We start from the raw sequence: 22,684 nt of genomic DNA, 5'->3' as shown, positions 1-22,684 counted from the left end.
GCATGCATCACGACACCCGGCTATTTTTTGTATTTTTAGTAGAGACGAGTTTCACCATGTTGGCCCGGCTGGTTTTGAACTCATGACCTCAAGAAGTCTGCCCATCTCAGCATCCCAAAGTGCTGGGATTACAGGCGTGAGGCACTGCACCCGGCCTCTGTTCCCTTCTTCTAAGTGTTGTCTTGTACTTAGATTCTGCCTACTTTTGGTTTGGGTGGTTGTTTTTTTAAATCTTTTTTTTCCAGAATTTGTAGTTATCTGTAGAAAATAAGGTATTCTGTTTTTACTGGTGGTGGAATGTTATTCATCTACCTACCTACTTGTATTTTTGTTGTTTGTTTTAAAAGATAAAAATATTTCCTGAATTTTTATTGATATTTCCAGTTCAAACTCAGGATTATAAGGTTTTTTTCATATGCATCTTTATACTATGAATTATGATTCTCGAAGATATAAAGCAGAGGATAGAATTGGATATCCCTCAATTATTTTACCTTATTCTGTATTTCACACACATAGTGGTCTCAAAATAACATTAGCACAATGAACAAAGTGGGTACTGAAAACAGTTATTTTGTATATGCTTTCCATCCCCTAGTTTTAAGAATACTGTATGCATTTAGTCATTAACTATTATATCCTCTCCCTTGTCATTATCATTTAATCTTGATCAACAATAGGCTATATTATTGCTTGCCTTCAGTTCTTAGACTGATAAACTATTCATTTTGGTTGTCTTAAGCTTGTTCTATAGTAGATTCTTTAGGAAAGGCTCATGGGAGCAGGATTCCCTAATTGCTTGCAGTTTTGGTAACCGTTTATCTATGCTTTCCATGTGCTTAAAATAGATTTTACTAAATATAAAACACTTTGCTTTTGTTTTCTTTCCTTGAATAGCTTATGTCACTCCATTTTCTTCTCGCATAAAGTGTTTGCCTTTGATGTTCGCTTTCTGGGTTGTTATTCTTAGGTGTGCATGGTGCTCTGTCAGTAATTTCAGTTTTTTTAATTGAACATTTAAAGAACAACAACTGACAACAAGAGCCTGACAACTGAAAATGTCAGAGACATTTATTTTCTTTTTATTTTGAGATGGAGTTTTGTTCTTGTTGCCCAGGCTGGAGTGCAGTGGTGTGATCTTGGCTCACTGCAGCCTCTGCCTCCCAGATTCAAGTGATTATCCTGCCTCAGCTTCCCAGGTAGCTGGGAATTACAGGTGTGCACCATCATGCCTGGCTAATTTTGTATATTTAGTAGAGACAGGGTTTCACCATGTTGGTCAGGCTGGTCTCGAACTCCTGACCTCAGGTGATCCGCCCACTTCGGCCTCCCAAAGTGCTGGGATTCCAGGCATGAGCCACCATGCCCAGCCATCAGAAACATTTTCTTGAATTACAGTTTTTACTGTTTTCTGGCTTTAGTAGTTTTTAGGGTCTTCTGTTATCTGTATATTGATCTTTGTTGCTTCCTCAGCTGTTGCTTACTCTCAAATCCTTTTTATCTCTTCATTTCTTTTGATTTCAAAAATGTTGCTGTTTTTTGCCTTCTAGTTATCTTTTAAAGCATTATCTACTGTATATATTTGCTCTTGGGTTCATTCAGATTTACTTTTTATTTCTGAAACTTTTTCTTTTATTTTTAATGCTTTCTTGAGTTCTGTTACCTTATTTCCGGTTTTTTGAAATCCGATTTATATAGTTGCTTCATGTCTTGAGTCATTTTCGTAACATCTTTTAGCTCATTTTAAAATAGTAGGTTACAGTTTTTACCTATTTTGTGGATGTGTGTTTCTGATATGCTTTTATTATCTGGATGTTATTCTGTATCTTACTTTCTTTTTTCTTATACCTTTATGACCTACATAATTTTCTTTTGCCTACTTTACTTAAGTGTAGCAGGTGTGGTTCAGGATGGCTTTTCTTACAGGGCTTTCTCTACTGCTGTTTTTAGGCATGCTTCAAAACTGTGGCATTTGCTTTCTGAGTTTGCCAGGTGACCTTCCCTCCCTGCTTTATCTGAATATTCTCTTTCCATTATTGTAATTGTACCTATCTAGTACTCAATTTTCATTCCACACCCAGTAATTTATACTCATTGTACCACCCTGTTATGTAAAGATCAGTTTCAAGGATTCGTAGAGGCCAGACTGCTCTCACTTCTTAGACGTAACCGTGGACTCCTCCCTCTTAAGTCACTAATTGAAAGTGCAAAACCCTTCTGTACTTAAGTTAACCTAGCTTCTGTACCTACTTGTTGGCTGTTTTAGGTGTCTTTTGTTTTCGGTTATCAGACATCTGTTTCTTTCTGTTTCCTCCCATATTGATAATGATACCATACATTATCTATGGTTGTTGTTGACTTGTTTAAATCTGCTGTTTTGAGGGGGATTCATGGAGATTCTTGTCATCTAGTTTTGTTGTAAATGTTGCCTATGGGTTTTTGGTTTACTATTTAGTTTTATACATTATTTTGGTGGGTATTTACAGATGCTCAAACACTTTGCCACTGCCCTTATTGTCCTAGAATCTTTCTAATGTGTTACTTCTTAATTGTTGCGGTTTCAAATTTGATAATCTTGCCATAATTAGATTATAACTTATTCCCAGTACTACTTGAATTGTAATTAGTTCAAGTGCTATCCTTTGTTGACAGCAGCTTTTACAGTATCCAGCATAGTACTGGGCATGTATGCAGTGGCTCAGAGTTGTCACTTTGGAAATTAATCTAATTTCAATTATATAATTATAGTCCAACTTGCAACCTGTTAATAGTAGGATTAGCAGCCACTCCTGTTACAAGTGGAGGTGAAACATGAGGATATCAATTGGCTTGCCTGTATGTAATGTTAATTCTTGCCTCATCTTTGACATATATGCCATAATCTGTCAGCCTCCTTGTCTAAGCATTTCTGGAAGACTTTGATCTGATGTACTGATGGTACAAAAAAGTCACAGAAGCATAGAAGCGTCATAGAAGCATATTGGAAACAAAGCAGACATCATGCTACAGAATGTTAGCTCTTTTTTCTTGGTTACAGTTCAAAAATACTGTCAAGGAAATGGAGAAGTTCTTGAGCAAAGCAATTAATTAAAATGGTCAAGATGGTCAAAGATTTTTTTGAAGAGATCGAGTTAAAACAAATTAAAAAAAAAAAAAAAAGACAGTTTGTTAATATGGAGAAAGGCAAAGAGGTGTGTTTCAAATGTGATGGAATTTGATAATTGTCAAGGGACCTGAAGAGCCCAAATAATACTTTCAGCCAAAGGTAGCATTAGGTTTTAATACATTGGGTAATAATTTTAGGGATCTTGTCATTCTAACAATGGCTCAATTCCTTTGCTTTTGAACTGGGATTTAAAAAACCAGCTAATAGAAGTCAGTTCCTAAAACACAGTGGAAGTTTATTGACTTGATAAAACTTTTCAGAGTATTTGTAGTGTTAAGAATTTAGTATTTATTTTTACCTCATTTGGCTTCCTTGTTTAAAGGAATTATACTTTATTTATGAAGATAGATTATGTACTTTGTAATATGTTTGTTTAAAATTACTTCCAGTGCTTTAAAAAATTACTCCTAATTTTTACTTTTTAAAAAATCTTTAACAGGCCTCAACAAATAACGAAAGCTCTAATCACAGTTTTGGAAGCTTGGGATCTTTAAGTGACAAAGAATCAGAGGTAAGTAATTTCAGTTTAAATATCGTGCTATTAAAGTAAAAGCTGGAATCACCATTTTAATTAGTTTTTTGTTTCTTCATCAGTTCTTTTGCTAAAGGTTAATGCTTTTAAAGTTTCTTATAGGAATGTTTTGTTCTGCCTTACGAAGCACAACATTCAGATTGAAGATTGCATTTGGCGTTAGAAAGAAAATACAGTTTCTTTGGTTATGTAGCTGAACTTGTAAATGAATGATGAATATATATTCTTACTGAAGACAGTTATTAGCCATTCATAATTCTGTGAGAGGAAGGTGGTTCTTAAGTATGTTGGGTTTCCCAGTTTTCTATTATTTCTCTTTATTCTTCCCTTTTAGTTTGATCCTTAGTAAGAGTTTATGTACTTTCTGAGATACAGTACACATTTTTTCCCTCTTTTTAGAATTTCTTATGGAATCATGCTGCCAGTTTTCACTTTTTGTATTTTAAAAAATCTGAAGAATTCCCTCCCCTCTTAATCCCTCCCCCTTTTACCCATTTACTGATCCCACCAAGAAAATATCTGGGATTTTACAAGCAGGCATTTGGATCCATGGTATAATTTACTCTGAGCATGATATACTTGACATATTTTAAAAATGGGTGACAGGAAGTTCCGTGGGTTTTAGCATTCATTTGTTGATGTTACAGCTTGACTCTTGTGGATATAGCCTTTTCTCTCCTTGGATGATACGGTTCTGTCACGTGTGTGTGTGTGTATTTTCCCTGTCAATCTTATTTCTACTTGATCCATTTTTGTCTTTTTTCTACTTGGTTAGTATAGACCTATCACCTTGATAATACCAGTAGTTCATTAGCACTCAGAGACTCTTAGGCATTTTGTTTCACTGTTCAGAAGAAAGGGAACTTCAAAGGTGGCATCTTTTTAGCTCTGTGTTATTGAAAGCATCTAGAAATCTCTAGGTAGACAGTTGCGTGCAGTTCTGTGCAGGCACCCTGACACTCCAAAGGAGTATGGCATAGGGCTCTCACTCATCAGGCTTTCCCTTCCACAGAAACAACTGGCAGGCAGCTGAAAGGACTGTGCAAGTGACGGGACTTTATCTGCAGTAGGTTCCCTTGAGGTAAGCGTTAGTAGCCCCTGTAGCATCAGATTATCAGTTTAGCTTTTAAAAAATTAACATACTTATACTAAGTCTTTGAAAATTGTAGGTTTAGCTCTAGTCAAAGTTTTTTTTAAAACTATATCAAGAATGTTCTCACTTTATATTTCCTGGACTTTGGAACATTTCTTGATATTTTCCCAGAATTGGAAATATTTAGTAATTTCACCTGCCTCCTCCTTCATAGGCATTTGTGTTATGAAGAGCAATAAAATAATTTTAGATACTTCTCTTTTCTGTTCACTAAATATGATATTTTTGATAGATTTTTTTAAAAAGCAAAACATGGTGGAAGTTAGATCACTTATCACAGTTACATGTTCTTTATAGGTACCCATATTCCAAATATAAGTTATAGATTTAGTATTTGGATTTTTTCAGAGGAATTAGTCCATAAGAGAATTCAACTTCCCTTTAAAGAGTCCAAGGATCACTTTTGGCTATATTTTTAGTTAAAACATGTTTTTGTTTCTTAAAAGACCATACTGGCATTTGCAATGAAACACAATTTGGTTAATCATTAGATATACTTAGCTTTATCTGTATTGAAGTTTTGACATTTGGGGCAGCAATAGAAAATCTTGAAAAATCTTTTGGGCCATGTACGGGGGCTCACACTTGTAATCCCAGCATGTTGGGAGGCTGAGGCAGGATTGCTTGAGACCAGGAGTTCGAGACCAGCCTGGGCAACATGGCAAAGCCCCGTTTCTTCAAAAAACACAAAAAATTAGTCGGGTATGGTGCCATGTGCCTGTAGTCCCAGCTACTCCAGAGGCTGAGATGGGACGATAACCTGAGCCTAGGAAGTCGAAGCTGCAATGAGCCATGATTGTGCTACTGCACTCCAGCCTGGGCGACAGAGTGAAACCCTGTCTTAAGAAAAAAAAAGAAAGAAAAATGTTTTGGCTTTTGCTGTTCTGTATTCTCTGTCTTGGATTTTTACAAATTAATGGTTAAGTCTAGTGGCACAGAAATGACTACAGATTATACATTGTCCTTAAGATTCAAAGAAATAATTACTATTACCATTATTATTATTATTATTATTATTATTTTAGTGTATCTTTCCATTTAAGAAGTTGCTTATCTGGAAAATGATTCCCAGGTTTTATCTGTATAGTTGATACCTTAATAAATTCCTTTGGGATGAAATTTTATACATATCAAAATACAGATATTTATAGATCATTAAGTAAACATGAGAAGAAACAGTTGCAATTGCAGGATAGAAGTACTTTGGTTTTTCCTAGTACTCCTAGTAGTAAAGTTTATGAAGTATTTCATTGTCTTCTGATGTCACTATTTTGGTAATCCATTCTCTGATTTACTACATTTTTTAAAATAGTAGTTTTTGGTTTTGGGAGCAAATAGTACTGGAAGGTTTATTCCTTTTTTTTTTTTTTAGACAGAGTCTCGCTCTGTCGCCCAGGCTGGAGTGTAGTGGCGTGATCTCGGCTTACTGCAACCTCTGTCTCCCAGGTTCAAGCGATTCTCCTGCCTCAGCCTCCTGAGTAGCTGGGATTACAGGCGTAAGCCACCATACCCAGCCAGTTTATTACTTTTTTTTTTTTTTAAACTGCTGTCTCCTACCACCCTTACCCCACCCTGGATTCCTGAAATTTGTATCCATATTTTAATATAATTAATATGCATACCCTATTGTAGTTCACCAATTGGACTTTTTCTGTTGAATCCCTCTTAGGATTTGTGATGGTTTTAACTCACTACAATCCCTTTTCTGTACTTTGTTTCCTCCTTTCAGACATCCTCTCTTTCAGACATCCAGAATCCTCTTGTTTTCTTCTACCCTTACTATTAAAACTGGAAAGCATCCAATTGTCATTGTTAGGTTGATTAATCTACTTCAAGTGAAATTTTTATTTCAGTTTGTATGCGGTTTATTTTATATATGAATCTGACTTTTGTTTGTAAATGTGGAATTAAATAGAATGAAAAAGTTTTTCCTCTTGTAAATGAAAGAAGATGGTAGGTAGGAAGGTATTGTTTTGATTTTGTTTTATTTTACATCACTCCTGGTCCATTCAGCAGTCTCCAGAAAACTCAGGGTATTTTCAGTAAACATTTATTGCATATCTATTAACTTATAGTCTCTGCCTAATCACAGAGAGTATAAAGATGAATAGGATACAATCCCTGCCTTCAAATGAAATCAGTGTTTAGTAGAACAAACATTTAGACAGTCTGCTTCATGAACAATGTAGGCTGTGCTGTAACAGATACAAGCACAAGATACTATGGAAGCAAAGTGCAAGAAACACCAATTTCATTTGCCTGTAGGGGAAAGGAAGGAAAGAAGTCTTCCTTCAAAGAAGAGATGATCATTGAGTTTTTAAGAGAGGCCGTGAATTCATCCCATAAGACAGAGCGAGGTATGAAAAGAAGGTATACAGAGGGACTAGGATCTGTGTTTGCTTTTACATGGGAGTATGACAGATAGTTTAGTTTAAGAGAGGACAGTGATTCTAGCCGCTACTGCTCTTTAGATCTCCCGAAAAGCTTTAAAAAATACCCAGCTGCTTCGGTGATTCCCCTGGTTTTCAGACTTCTGATAGAGGGAGTATATGCAGAAATGGGGAAAGGTAGGCAGGGGTCAGGTTTTGAAGACCCTTGTATTTCATAGTAAGGAATTTGGACTTCAGGTAGAGAGCCATTGAAACAGGGGAAACAAAAGACAAAGTAGAGGTAAAAGGCAGATAGCAATGTAGAGGATTGGATTGGAGGGACATGAAACCCAAGTTAGGAAGATCACTTTGTTAAGGAATACTGCCTTCTTTATAAAACTTTAAAACCTTCAAGGTTTAATATTAGGAGGAAAAACTTGAGATAAAATGACTTCTAACTAGTATTTTCAAGTTTGCTGTTTGGGCTCTGCCTTCTTCGGATTCTCTAACTTTGGGTACTGAGACTATCACCACCTAAGGCTGTGGTTCTCAAACTGTTCTGTGCGAATGCATCACTTAATGTTTATGACACTAGGTCTGGGGTAGAATTTTGCGTTTCTAACAAGCTTCTAGATTTCATTAGATTTTTTGTTTTTGTTTTTTCTTTTTGAGCTGGAGTCTCGCCTGTTCCCTGGGTTGGAGTGCAGTAGCATGATCTCAGCTTACCACAACCTCCGCCTCCCAGGTTCAAGCAATTCTCCTGCCTCAGCCTCCCAAGTAGCTGAGACTACAGGCATGCGCCGCCGTGCCCTGCTAATTTTTATATTTTTAGTAGAGATGGGGTTTGTGTTGGCCAGGCTGGTCTCGAACTCCTGACCTCATGATCTGCCTGCCTTGGCCTCCCAGAGTGCTGGGATTACAGGTGTGAGCCCTTGAGCCCAGACTTCATTAGGCTTTTAAAAAGTAGAATCAGTAGGGTTTGGTGACTTGGAATTAGCATAAAGAAGGAAAGGGAGGAGCCTAAGATGATTTAAAGGGATCTAGCTAGAGTGCCTTTGAGATAGGCATCACAGAAGGAAGATAACAAGTGTAGATGGTATAGTAGAAGCTATCTGGAACTCAGGAAGGAGATCAGGCTAGACAAGAAGACCCAGGGGTCTTTGGCATAGGTGTTAATTAAAAAGGCTTGGTTGTAGAGAAGCAGATCTTAGAGTGTGGTTTGAGGATTCCTAGGGGTCCCCTGCGATTCTTCCAAGGAGTCAACAAAGTCAAGTGTTTTTTATAAAAGTGCTAACACATTATTTGACTTTTTAACTTTCATTATCTCATGAATTCACAATGAAAATTTCCAGAAGCTGTTTAACGTGTGATATCACTTTGATTTATTCATTTTTATTCTTTTACACTAGTATATTCTAGTGTTATAATGTTTTTGTTTAAAATCCTAAAATGGTTAAAGATCTATAGTTATACACATGTAAATAAAACGTCTTTGGGGTCCTTAACAATTTTTTAAAAGTTAGAGAGGGGTCCTGAGACCCGAAAGTAATAGTAAGTAGAATTAAATGTCATAGAAGTCAGTTAAGATAGTGATTGTAAAAAGTGACTAAGAATTTTACACTTAGACTTAATTTTAGTAGATTAATGGGAACAAAATGCCAGATTGTAGTTAATTGAGGAGAAATTGGAAAATGAGGAAATAGCGACAGCAAATATTGACTGCTTTTGGCAGAACCTTGACTGTGAAGGAAAGGAGACAATATCTAGAGTCAAACAGGCTTGACAAATCATGTGCTAAGGAAAGAGTCATAGCAGAGCTGTATTGGAGACAAAGTACTGAAGAGAGAGGAACAGAGAAACAAAACCAAACATCTTTTCCTGGAGGAGGAACGGATGGGTGAAATCCAGACCCTGGGTGGGTAGGGTTATTCATAGTCAGGACTAGGAACATCTTTCCCCTGAATTGGGGTAGATGAACTTGCATATCTGATAACCCTTTCTCTTACTTAACAGTGAAAATAGGTTATCTGCTGAAAGGAAAGAAGCATGAGTGGGTTGTGGATTTGAGGACTGAAAAATTTTATGGGGAACCAGAGAAGAGAGTGTGCCAGGGCCACTCATCCTTTATTTAAATGTTTTAGAATACCTGAAGGAGTTAGAAATATGGTCATGTACCTAACCTGCTGGCTAAGAGCCCACATTCTTTTATGAGGATAAGAGCCCATGTTTCTTGAGTACCAGTGTTTTGAAAGTTTTTTTTTTTTTTCTCTTGAGACAGAGTCTTGCTCTGTTGCCCAGACTGGAGTACAGTGGCCCAATCTTGGCTCACTGCAAGCTCCGCCTCCCGGGTTCACACCATTCTCCTGCCTCAGCCTCCTGACTAGCTGGGACTACAGGTGCCCACCACCATGCCTGGCTAATTTTTTGTATTTTTTTAATAGAGACGGGCTTTCATTGTGTTAGCCAGGATGGTCTCGATCTCCTGACCTCATGATCCACCCGCCTCGGCCTCCCAAAGTGCTGGGATTACAGGTGTGATCCACTGTGCCCTGCTCAGTGTTTTCTAAGTTTTGAAACATGCCATGATCCACCTATTTGCACTTCTCCTTGTAGCACTTTCACTATCCAAACACAATGATCTTGTGTCTTCATTTTCTGCTGCTCTAACAGAATATCACAGACTGGGTAATTTATAATGAACAGAAGTTTATTTGGCTCTTGGGTCCAGAGGATAGGAAGTCCAAGAGCATGGTGTCAAGCATCGAATGAGGATCACTGCATGGTAGAAGATGGAAGGCAGAAGTGAGTGTGTGAGACAGAGAGGGAGAATTGGGCTCAACTCATCCTTTTAATCAGGAACCTGCTCTGTCAATAATGAACCCATCCCTACAATAATGGCATTAATCCACTCATGAGGCCCCTACCTCTTTTTCTTTTTTTCTACCCTGCCAAGACCGAGTTTTGCTCTGTTGCTCAGGCTGGAGTGCAGTGTCACGATCTTGGGTCACTGCAACCTCTGCCTTCTGGATTCAAGGGAATCTCCTGCTTCAGCCTCCTGAGTAGCTGGGATTACAGGCGCCTGCCACCATGGCTGGCTAAGTTTTATATTTTTAGTAGAGACAGGGTTTCACCATGTTAGCCAGGCTGGTCTCAAACTCCTGACGTCAAGCTATCCGCCCACTTCATCCTCCCAAAGTTCTGGGTTTCCAGGCATGAGCCACTGCGCCTGCATCCCCCCAACCTCTTAATATTCTTACTATACGGAGTAAGTTTCTACGTTGAACTTCAGGGCACATAGTCAAACCGTAGCACCTTCAGGTTCTGTACAGTTGCTGTCTCTACCGAAGCCCAAGATGCTAAGTTAGATTATGCATCTTTTAGCTCATTTGGTATTCATAATGATTATTAAAACCATAACCATTTTTCCTCCATCTGGGATACATTTATCTGCTTTATTTATTTATTACTGAAGTTGGGATATTTGTGACTGAATATATCATTTAATTACATCATTTTTAATAATGTCGGAGAAGCACAGTTATGTCTGTTTATACATGTGTGCTTATATACAATATACTCCATAATATTCGTGTTTATAAAGCAGACATATATAAAATTATTTTTCTCAATTTAATCCTTAATATTCATCTTTTGGAATACTTTTGTATAATCTAAATCAGATTTGAACAAGTTAAAATATATACTATCTTTATAACCAAAGTGGTTTTCCCCCCATTTTCCTGGGTAACTACCAAATCTTAAGCCTTTATCCGCTGACCTTAAATTACTGTGTATTTTTCATCAAAGTATATTTTTGGATTTTTGAGTTATGAATTTTAAATTATGGATATATGGAAGCTGAGACAGTTGTTGCATCTAGAGCATTTCCTGATTTAACCTTGTTTTATATACATACCCACCTCCACTTTCTCATACATTCTTTTTTACCCTTTTAATAGTGCTTAGTGCTTAGCTAGTGCTTAGTGTGATTCTAAGCACTAGTGCTTAGCTATGATTCTAAGCACTAGTGCTTAGCTATGATTCTATTTGAAAATAGAGGTAATACTGGCCTTAAGTTTTGTTAACATTTTCATTAAATTTTAATTTATCTATATTTATTTGCTGTAACCTGGAGAAATCTTTTTTTTTTTTAATGCCTTACTCTGAGTACCTAGTAAGAAAGAAGACTTTAAAAATCGATTTACTGATGGATGGGATAAGTATCTCTGAAAGTTACATTTTTAGGACTTTTGCCCCTGAATAAATTACCTTGCTTTTGACTTACTCTGTTTAAATCTGTTCTGCTTCTTAAGATGTTCGACACCTATCATAAATTTTAAGAAATATTCTGTCTTGCTTCCTAAATTATTTTCTAAAATATGTTAGTGTAATAAATGATGTTTGTGGTGTTCTACTTAATGACCACCTCTTTTATCTCTCTGCTAGTATTTTATCACTTTGTTCTTACCAAAAATCTTACTATTTTTATGTCATTTCTTTCTTTCTTCCTTTCTTTCTCTTTCTTTCTCGTTTCTTTCTCTTTTATCTGTTTTCTTTCTCGTTTCTTTCTCTTTTCTCTTTTCTTTCTCCTTTCCTTTCCTTTCCTTTTTTCTTTTCTCTTTTCCTTTCCTTTCCTTTCCTTTTTCCTTTCCTTTTTCCTTTCCTTTCTCCTTTCCTTTCTCCTTTCCTTTCTCCCTTCCTTTCTCCTTTCCTTTCTCCTTTCCTTTCTCCTTTCCTTTCTCCTTTCCCTTTCCTTTCCTTTCCTTTCCTTTCCTTTCCTTTCCTTTCCTTTCCTTTCCTTTCCTTTCCTTTCCTTTCCTTTCCTTTCCTTTCTCCTTTCCCTTTCCTTTCCTTTCCTTTCCTTTCCTTTCCTTTCCTTTCCTTTCCTTTCCTTTCCTTTCCTTTCCTTTCCTTTCCTTTCCTTTCCTTTCTCCTTTCCCTTTCCTTTCCTTTCCTTTCCTTTCCTTTCCTTTCCTTTCCTTTCCTTTCCTTTCCTTTCCTTTCTCCTTTCCCTTTCCTTTCCTTTCCTTTCCTTTCCTTTCCTTTCCTTTCCTTTCCTTTCCTTTCCTTTCTCCTTTCCTTTCCTTTCTCCTTTCCCTTCCTTTCCTTTCCTTTCCTTTCCTTTCCTTTCCCTTTCTTTCCTTTCCTTCTTTCCCTTCCTTCCTTCCGTCCGTCCTTCCTTCCTTCCTTCCTTCCTTCCTTCCTTCCTTCCTTCCTTCCGTCCGTCCGTCCGTCCGTCCTTCCTTCCTTCCGTCCTTCCTTCCTTCCTTCCTTCCTTCCTTCCTTGCCTCGCTCTGTCACCCAGGCTGGAGTGCGATGGCACGATCTCTGCTCCCTGCATCCGCCGCCTTCTGGGCTCAGTGGTTCTCCGGCCTCAGCCTCCCGAGTAGCTGGGATTGTAGGCACCCACTACCATGCCTGGCTAGTTTTTGTTTTTTCAATAGAGACAAGGTTTCACCACATTGACCAGGCTGGTTTCAAACTCCTGACCTCAAATAATCTGCCTGCGTTGGCCTCCCGAAGTGCTGGCATTACAGGCGTGAGCCACCGCACCTCTGGCCTATGTCATTGTTTTTACTGAGGCATGATACGCAACAATGTTGCTATATACAATGAACAGTATGTACAGTAATGATGTCTTGAAAGCAAGTACTCTTTGTATACATGGAAAATGGTATTATTTTGTAACATAAAAAATGGGGAATGTGGCCAGGAGGGGCGGCTCATGCCTGTAATCCCAGCATTTAGAAGACTGAGGCAAGCAGATCACTTGAGGTCAGGAGTTCGAGACCAGCCTGGCCAACAGGGCGAAACCCCATCTCTACTAAAAATACAAAAGTTAGCTGGTCGTGGTGGCACATGCCTGTAATCCCAGCTACTCAGGAGGCTGAGACAGGAGAATCACTTGAACGTAGGAGGCGGAGGTTGCAGTGAGCCAAGATTGCACCACTGCACTCCAGCCTGAATGACAGAGCAAGACTCTGTCTCAAGAAAAAGAAAGAAAAAAAAGCAGGGGGGCAGGGGAATGTTAAATTTGTTCTCTTCTCTGTTATTAAGACAAATAAACATGAGTTATTAGACTTAATAGTTCCTGTGAAACACCTGAAATTACTTTGTAACTTTTTTTTTTTTTAAAGAGAAAATAGTATTTAATTCACCACTATATATTAAAGGACACACTATTTTAGAGACCTATATTCAGGCAGAAATTAGAGTATCTGACACTAAAATATATTGTATTAACCAGGTTCATAGCAAAAGATGTGAGTCCTGCTTGAACATGTTCATGTTTATTAGTGTCTTGGAAGGAAAAGTGGACTGGAAACCAAATGTGAGGCTCATCCTGGCTTTGTACATCTGTTTCCATAAAGGTAGAAGAATATGTATATCAGAATTCTTCAGGAAGCTTTTTTTAATGTTTAAGTAGCCAATTGGAAATTACGATATATTCTGTCTAGTTGAGTTCTTGTAGGTCATGAAATCTTGAAATGGTTTTGTAAGCTATTTAGCAAGCAAACAAACAGCTGTTAAGTATTACCCTTTAGAAAAGTATATTTGATGTGGTTCAGTGTTTGTTTTTTACAGCAAGGAATTTCTAAGGGAACACAACAAGGATGCCCACCTTCACCACTGTAACTCAGTATAGAACGGGAAGTCCTTGCTAGAGCAGTCAGACAAGAGAAAGAAATAAAGGGCATCCAAATTGGAAAGGAAGAAGTCAAATTATCCTTGCTTGCAGATGATATAATCTTACATTTGAAAAAACCTAAAGACTACCAAAAAATTATTAGGACTGATAAATTCAGTAAAGTTGCAGGATACAAAATCAGTATTAGAAAAAAAATAGCATTTCTATATGCTAACAGCGAACAATCTGAAAAAGAAACCAATAAAGTAATCCCATTTACGATAGCTATAAATAATACGAAGTATGTAGACATTAACCTTTTTTTTTTCTGAGACAAAGTCTTGCTCTGTTGCCCAGGCTGGAGTGCAGTGGCATCATCTCGGCTCACTGCAGCCACCACCTCCCCTGTTCAAGCAATTCTCCTGCCTCAGCCTTCTGAGTAACTGGGATTACAGGTGCGAACCACCACACCCAACATTTTATTTTTCTTTAAGATGGAGTTTTTGCTTTGTTGCCCAGGCTGGAGTATAATGGCGCGATCTCAGCTCACTGCACCCTCTGCCTCCTGAGCTCAAGCAATTCTCCTGACTCAGCCTCCCGAGTAGCTGGGATTACAGGTGCCCACCACCAAGCTTGGCCAGTTTTTTTTTAAAAATGTATTTTTAGTAGAAACGGGGTTTCACCATGTTGGCCAGGCTGGTTGAACTTCTGACCTCAAGTGATCTGCCCCCCTTGGCCTCCCAAAGTGCTGAGATTACGGACGTGAGGCACTGCGCCCGGCTTTTAGACATTAACTTAATCAAAGTAGTAAAAGATTTCTACACTAAAAACTATGAAACATTGATGCAAGAAATTGAAGAGTATGCAAAAAAATGGAAGCATATTCCATGGTCATGGAATGAAAGCATCAATACTGTTAAAATGTCCATTGTACCCAGAGCAATCTATAGGTTTAATGTAATCCCTGTCAAAATACCAATGGCATTCTTCACAGAAATAGAAAAAATAATTCTAAAATTTGTATAGAACCACAAAAGACCCAGAATAACCAAAGCTATCTTGAGCAAAGAGCAAAACTGGAGGAATCACATTACCTGACTTCAAATTATACTACAGAGCTATAGTAATCAAAACAGCATTGTACTAGTATAAAAACAGACACATAGATCAGTGAAACACATAGACCAGTGGAACAGAACAGAGAACCCAGATAGAAATCCATATATCTACAGTGAAGTTATTTTTGACAAAGGTGCCAAGAACAAACATTGGGGAAAGGACAGCCTCTTCAATAAATGGCGTAGGAAAAACTGGATGTTCATATGCAGAAGAATGAAACTAGACCCCTATCTCTCACCATATACAAAAATCAAAATGGATTGAAGACTAAAATCTTTAAGACCTCAAACTATGAAACTACTACAAGAAAACACTGGGGAAATTCTCCAGGACATTGGTCTGGGCAAAGATTTCTTAAGTAATACCCAACAAGCACAGGCAGCCAAAGCTAAAAATGGACAAATGGGGCCGGGCACGGTGGCTCATGCCTGTAATCCCAGCACTTTCAGAGGCCGTGGCGGGCGGATCACTAGGTCAGGAGATCGAGACCATCCTGGCTAACACAGTGAAACCCCGTCCCTACTAAAAATACAAAAAATTAGCTGGATGTGATGGCAGGCACCTGTAGTCCCAGCTACTCGGGAGGCTGAGGCAGGAGAATGGCGTGAACCCAGGAGTTGGAACTTGCAGTGAGCCGAGATCAGGCCACTGCACTCCAGCCTGGGTGACAGAGGGAGACCCATGTCAAAGAAAGAAAAAAAAGGATAAACGGGATCACATCGAATTAAAAAGCTTCTGTACAACAAAGGAAACAATATCAGCAAAGCGAGGAGATAACCCACAGAGTGGGAGAAAATATTTGCAAACTATCCATCTGACAAGGAATAAATAACTAGGATATATGAGGAGTTCAAACAACTCTGTAGGAAAACATATAATAATCCGATCTAAAAATGGGCAAAAGATTTGAAGAGACATTTCTCAAAAGAAGACATACAAGTGGCAAACAAGTTGATGAAAAGGTGCCCAATATTATTGTTTCTAAGACATGCAAATCGAAACTACAATGAGATATCATCTCGCCTCGTTTAAAATGGCTTTTATCCAAAAGGCAGGCAATGACAAATGCTGGCAAGGATGTGGAGAAAAGGGAACCCTCATACACTGTTGGTGGAAGTGTAGATTAGTACAACCACTATGGAGAACAGTTCGGAGCTTCCTCAAAAGGCTAAAAATAGAGCTACCATGCGATCCAGCAATTCCACTGCTAGATATATACCCAAAAGAAAAGAAATTGATATATCCAAGAGATATCTGCACTCTCATGTTTATTGCAGCACTATTCACAATAGCCAAGATTTGTAAGCAACCCAAGTATCTATCAACAGATGAATGGATGAAGAAAATGTGGTACATATACACAGTGGAGTACTATTCAACCATAAGAAAGAATGCGATCCTGTCATTTGCAACAACATGGGTGGAACTGGAGGTCATTTCGTTAAGTGAAATAAGCCAGGCACAGACAGACAAACTTCACATGTTCTCACTTATTTGTGGGAGCAAAAAATTAAGACAATGCAACTTATAGGGATAGAGGGTAGAAAGATGGTTACTAGAGTCTGGGAAGAGTGGTGGTGGTGGGGAGGGGGAATGGTTAATGGGTTCAAAAATAGAAAGAATTAATAAGACCTAGTATTAGCTAGGACAACAGAGTGTGTATAGTCAAAAATAATTTAATTGTATATTAAAAAAAACTAAAAGAGTATAATTGGATTGTGTAACACCTTTGTGTTACAGTTGATGTACCCCATAAATATATACACCTACTGTGTACCCACAATGATTTAAAAAAAAAACTTTTTTTAAAGGAACCTTCTAAGCTGATTGGTGGAAACGAGATTGGAAGAGAAAAACAGCCTATTACTGTAAGAGTGAAGACATTCTTTTAAAGTGGAACCCAGTATAGTGCTTTACCATAATAGGTGCTCAGTAAATAGTTGTTGACTGGTAACATGACAGGGTAACATCACTGTCTACCCACCTCCTTAATAGGCTACTACTTTTCCTCTAGCATACTCATCTCACTTGCTAGCATTTCCTAGTATTATGATCAGGATGTGTGTATCTACAAAAGCAGTTTTCAAATTTTGGGTGTCAGGACTGCTCTAACTTTAAAAATTCAAGGACTCTAAAGAGCTTTTGTTTATGTTGGTTACAACTATTTGGTATTTACCATTTTAGGATTTCAAACAAAATGTTTTAATCCTAGAATACACAAATACATAATCCATAAATCATCCAGTGAGTTGTCATCACATGTCATATAGCCTCTGGTAATTTTCACTGTAAACTCAGAATGAAAGTAAAAAAGCACATCATACAGTTAGTTTTATGTAGCAACTACAAATGATTCTTAATGTATTCATCAAAGCAAGGTTTCTCACCCTTAACGTTATTGACGTTTTGCACTGGATAAATTTTGGGGGGTGGGGTTCCTGTCCCATGCAGTGTAGGATGTTTAGCAGCATCTCTGCCTCTGCACATTAGATATCTACAGCCTCGTTACCCCCATCCCCAGTGTGTCAACCAAAAATGCCTCTATATTGCCAAATACCATCTCGCCTGGTTGAGAGCCAACTCATTAATGGAAGGAGAAAAAAGAGAGTTTTTAGCATGTTACCCATGGAGCTAGATTGCCACTTCATAAGTTTAACATGTCTAAATTTAGAAACAGGTGGTCAGAGTAAGTAATTTGTCCATAGTCACACAGGTACAAGTTAACAGAGTCAGAATTTGAATCCCAAAGTATGCCTTATTTCAAAGTGATGCGCTCAACTACTGTGCTATTATAATCTTTCCATATAACTAATATATAACTCGTTATATAAATTACCCTGATAAGTTTTGGACAAAAATGGTACTCTTTGGAAATATTTAGGTTTCAGATAACTTACAGTAATTATCAAATTTGCCAATCTAAGATATACCTCAGCTAACAGCACTTCACAAATGTTTAATCTGATAAATGTTGCTTTTAGACTGGATTTTTAAAGCATTGACCACAAGTTGACATTATTGACAAATTTTGTTTCAGAATTTTATTCTTTAGTTTAAAAAATATTAGAAAGATGTATTTTTATGTCAGTAGAACACAGTGAATGTTCTACTAATTTTCTTTAAGAGTCTCATTTTTCTAAAATAACCAAGTAACCATGACAACCTATTTGACTTTTTATAACCTAATTAGTTTTCTGCTATATGTAATAATTTTGGTCTTTAATATGGAAGATTGTAAGGAATAACATTCTTAATTTTAGAGATTCTGTAAAGTGGAATATGTGGGAACTATACAACTTATTATTTTATATATAAACCTAGATAGACAGACAGACTGTTCCTAATCCTGATGATACATAACATCACTTCTGGACCTTTTTAAAAATAATGATTCCTTTGGTCTTTTTCCAGAGATGGTTAAATTTGGACTGGAGATTCCAGCATGAGCTTTAAATAAAAGCTTTATAAATGATTGATGTATAGTCAGCCTTAAGAATCAATACTAATAAAGATATGATAGAGCAATTTAAGAAAAGGACAAAGAAGCTGGGTATGGTCACATGTCTGTAGTCTCAGGTACTTGGGAGCCTGCTGCAGGAGGATCACTTGAACCTAGGAGTTACAGTCCAGCCTGGGCAACAAAGCGAGACCCCATCTTTCTTTTTTGTTGTTTTTTTGTTTTGTTTTGGTTTGGTTTTTTGTTTGTTTTTGAGACAGAGTTTTGCTCTTGTTGCCCAGGCTGGAGTTCTATGGCACAATCTGAGCTCACTGCAACCTCTGCCTCCCGGATACAAGCGATTCTCCTGCCTCAATCTCCCAAGTAGCTGGGACTACAGGTGCTCACCAGCACATCCGTCTAATTTTTTTGTATTTTTAGTAGAGGTGGGGTTTCGCCATGTTGCCCAGGCTGGTTTCAAACTCCTGACTTCAGGTGATCCACCCACCTTGGCCTCCCAAAATGCTGGAATTCAGGCTTGAGCCACCACTCCCGGCCCACCCTGTCTCTTGAAATAAAAAGAAAAAGAAAAAAAAAAAGATCACTTTTTTTTCTGATTAGAAATGTTGTACTGGCACCATGGAATACTATGGAGCCATAAAAAAGGATGAGTTCATGTCCTTTGCAGGGACATGGATGAAGCTGGAAACCATCATTCTCAGCAAACTAACAGAAGAACAGAAAACCAAACACCACATGTTCTCTCTCTTAAGTGGGGGTTGAACAATGAACACACGGACACGGGGTGGGGTGGGGTGGGGGGAGGCATCACATAACAGGGCCTGTCAGGGGGTGGGGATGGGGGAAGGATAGCATTAGGAGAAATACCTAATGTAGACGACAGGTTGATAGGTACAGCAAACCACCATGGCACATTCATACCTATGTAACAAGCCTGTATGTTCTGCACGTGTACCTCAGAACTTAAAAGTATAATAATAATAAAAAAATGTTGTATTGGTGTAGAGAAAATAGTAACACTTTTTGACCCAGCAGATCTTAAAGGATTGTTGAGTAGTCTTATACAGTGTTAATGTAAACATGTCAATTGATATTGGCTTTGAATGTGCAATTTGGCATTATCTTTAAAAATCTAAGTGTACATATTTTGCGATACAGCATTTACATTTAAAAGTATGTATACCAGAGAAATAATTGTACAGACCTAGGGAGTCATGTTCAAAGGAATTGTAGGGGTATGATACAGGAGTATGTTACTCCATTGTGAGCGTCACAATGGGTCAAAAGTTATGAGAGCACAGCTCTGAATTTGACTATTATAAGCACTCTCAAAATGCAAACATTTCCAGAATAAATTATCTGAAAATGTTACTTCCCAGCCCCCCACCCTTCAGCAGTTGTTCTAAATGGCTGTTTTATTCTTGTATGATTTGAAAACTACTGGCAAGGTAATTTGAGTAGGGGAGAAAGTTCAACTTTATTCTAATTTTATAGTATATAGTATTTAACAAATAAAGCCTTAAAGGGATAGCCGGAGAAGGGAAAATGCCAAGAAATAGACTACGTAAGTGATAAGAAAATAACAGACAAAATCATTTTCATCAATATTAAAAACTTAGTATACTCCTTTAAACATGTATGAATGCAGTGGGTCCAAGTGATGGGAGTTTCAGAAGTCACAATGTGAGGATGTTAAGTTAGGTAGTTGTTAAAAATTAAGCGTAAAAGTAATTGTTTTAATATTACATTTCTTGGGAGTACTGATAACGGTTGTGAATGCTGTGCATGTGTAAATAGAGTCCTTCAGCGTTTACAAAAATTTTACAAAAATGTATGAGCTGGCATACTTTAAGTATACCTGTAAGACAGCACATGTTTTATTTAGTTGGGTGGTTACCCAATTTCTTCTTATTGGTGTTCTACCATCTTTTATATTACACGTTATTAAACAATAAAGGCAGTACAGCAGAAAATACACTAAACTCCAAATTGCTGACGCGATGATTTTGATTTACTTAGAACTACAAGGAAATGCTTTTATTTGATGATAAGATTCCAAAATTTTGCATACATAAATTTTTTATACTAAATATTAAAATCAGCATTATAATAGAGATCTTCTTTTAGAGGTCAAAGGTTCAAGTAAATATTTACAGATAATAGTTCTCAATATTAAAGTTTTAACTCTGGGACAGAGACAGACTATGTGAATTTCAGGTCATACCAGCTCAAAATCATCCTTGAATTCGGATGTGCATATTTCATGAACACGTTTTATTTAAATGTAAATAGGATACAAAGCAGCAAGCATTTTCCTGTCTCACATCTAGTTCAAAAAGTTTTGCCTAGAAATGTGGATAAAAATTGAACATTGTTTTACCAGCTGCCAGCAAAAAGGTTTTGTCATGCCATTTGTTCAAATTATAATAGCTTTGAATTTGATACCCAAGTATGAATCATTAGAATAGCCAGTGAGTTGCAGTTTTGAAACCAGTCTTTGGCCGAATGGATCTATCAGAAAAAAATTCATTCCGTTAGGATTGAAGATTGAATATTTTGTAAGGATACTGTTTAATATTAGAGTAACTTTTTTTTCTGTTTTAAAGTATTTTCTTGTTTAACAAAAAGTATTGAAATATTCTGTGTCTATTAACTATAGTGATTTTATTAGAAATGATGATATCTGATTTTTGTTGTTTATTCAGTTAGGCCCAATGAAGAACAGACTTTAATATCCACCCTCTTTTTTTGTTGTTGTTAAAATATCTTTTTGTATACTGTTAAATTTTCTGTAATGCATTTATTTCCGTAATTTTAAATATCTCTCTAGTTTGAGGCTTAATACATGTGGTTATCTGTTTCCATGGAATAATTCATGTTGACTTCTGTCCCTCATTCTGTAACAGCATTGAGATTCCTGTGTTCTTATGTTTAGTCTTATTTACATTGAAGAAAGACTCATTCATATTTTATTATAAGATAAAACCAGCAGGCCACATGATTAGATATAAAAACCTTGATTAATAATCACTGACCTAAGTTCCAAATAAAATTGGAGGATTAGTTAAATTATATCACTACACCTCTTGAGTCCTTTAAATTTGTCTTTGTGTTTTTTCAACAAACGTTCAACTGGTAGAAAATACTGTGTAAATTCACACTAATATCTTGGAGTGTCTAAATGCCAGAGTAGTCATTCAGGTTTTGATATGATTACAAATCTAACATTTACACAACTGACTTGATTTAAAGTGTACTAGGCTCTCCTTTCTTCATTATCTCCTAACGACTGTTTCACTGTATATTGGAGGTCTTTGGCCTTTTATAATTACTGCATTCTTTTCATCTTCACTTCAAAGCCAAACCTATTATTTTGCCTTCCATATTAATCTTTTCTTTAGTGGTCTATTTATAGTAGGATAGTTAAGAAAAAATAGAGAATAAAAGAAAGAAGTGACAGCATTATTAGCAAGAGCAATCTTGAAAATGTTCTATATAAAATGTTTGATATGTGCACATTGTGTATATAGCAAATACATACGTGGCCTGGTTGATGTCCTTTGGATTTCCTCAAGGAAATCATTGGTCATGATCAGTAGTATTTTTTTAAAGCTGCTGAACTATTTTTTCGAAGGAAATCTCATCTGGTATCTCAGTATTAAAATAGGAGATGCTGTGTTTGCATATTCATGGTAGAGGTAACATAGAATATGTCTCTGGTAGGCTAGAGCCTTAACTCAGCCACTCATTTCCTTCCCTTCTCCTTCCCCTTTAATAACTTCTGGGGCACAGCAGTCTTAAAATTAATTTTAGTCCTGTTATCCTTTTTCTTCTCCATCTATAAATTCTTCTCTGGTTTAAAGGAGGTAAACTTGTTGCTTTCTTTACTATAATTATAATGCATTCGTTTGCTTTTTGGTTGGTTTAATGAAAAGACATTTTTCCCAATGGACTGTCCCATACCTCCACACTGGGAAATTCTGCCTCAGAGGAAAAAACCTTCACTAAGTAATCTATATGTTAAACAACAAAACACTAAGTAATCTACATGTTAAATAACAAACAACCTTAAATATCCTAAAGTGCATATCCAGTGAAGTATTTAACGAATGTTATCTCAAATAAGTTTTGAAAATTTGTTGTATCTTCGCACCTCATCCCTTTTTTGGAGATAGCCAATGCATGTTAGCATTTTGAAATCTGATTTTGTTTACCCCATTTGAACTCACCCCCTTTCACCCCCATTTAGAATATAGCCTT

At 37.1% G+C, this 22,684-nt stretch overlaps 1 protein-coding gene across 2 annotated transcripts in view; it reads left to right on the top strand.

Moving 5' to 3' along the window:
• The window catches only part of TLK1 (tousled like kinase 1), a 166,566-nt gene that overhangs the window by 70,136 nt on the left and 73,746 nt on the right, over window positions 1-22,684 (top strand). Inside the window, exons 3-4 of one of the 2 annotated variants that reach the window (XM_077957185.1) lie at window positions 3,606-3,677; window positions 4,711-4,779. Coding sequence is in view for 1 of the 2 variants with exons in the window: in XM_028830834.2 (XP_028686667.1) it covers window positions 3,606-3,677 (72 nt within the window). In the remaining variant the exon portion in view is untranslated. The remainder of the gene's footprint in view (window positions 1-3,605; window positions 3,678-4,710; window positions 4,780-22,684) is intronic. The other variant, XM_028830834.2, reaches the window with a different exon arrangement.

This window comes from Macaca mulatta, chromosome 12 (genome assembly GCF_049350105.2).
Source record: "Macaca mulatta isolate MMU2019108-1 chromosome 12, T2T-MMU8v2.0, whole genome shotgun sequence".
Taxonomy (NCBI): Eukaryota; Metazoa; Chordata; class Mammalia; order Primates; family Cercopithecidae; genus Macaca; species Macaca mulatta.
The sequence above is the reverse complement of the archived record's forward strand: the minus strand, read 5'-3'. Positions and strand labels throughout refer to the sequence as shown.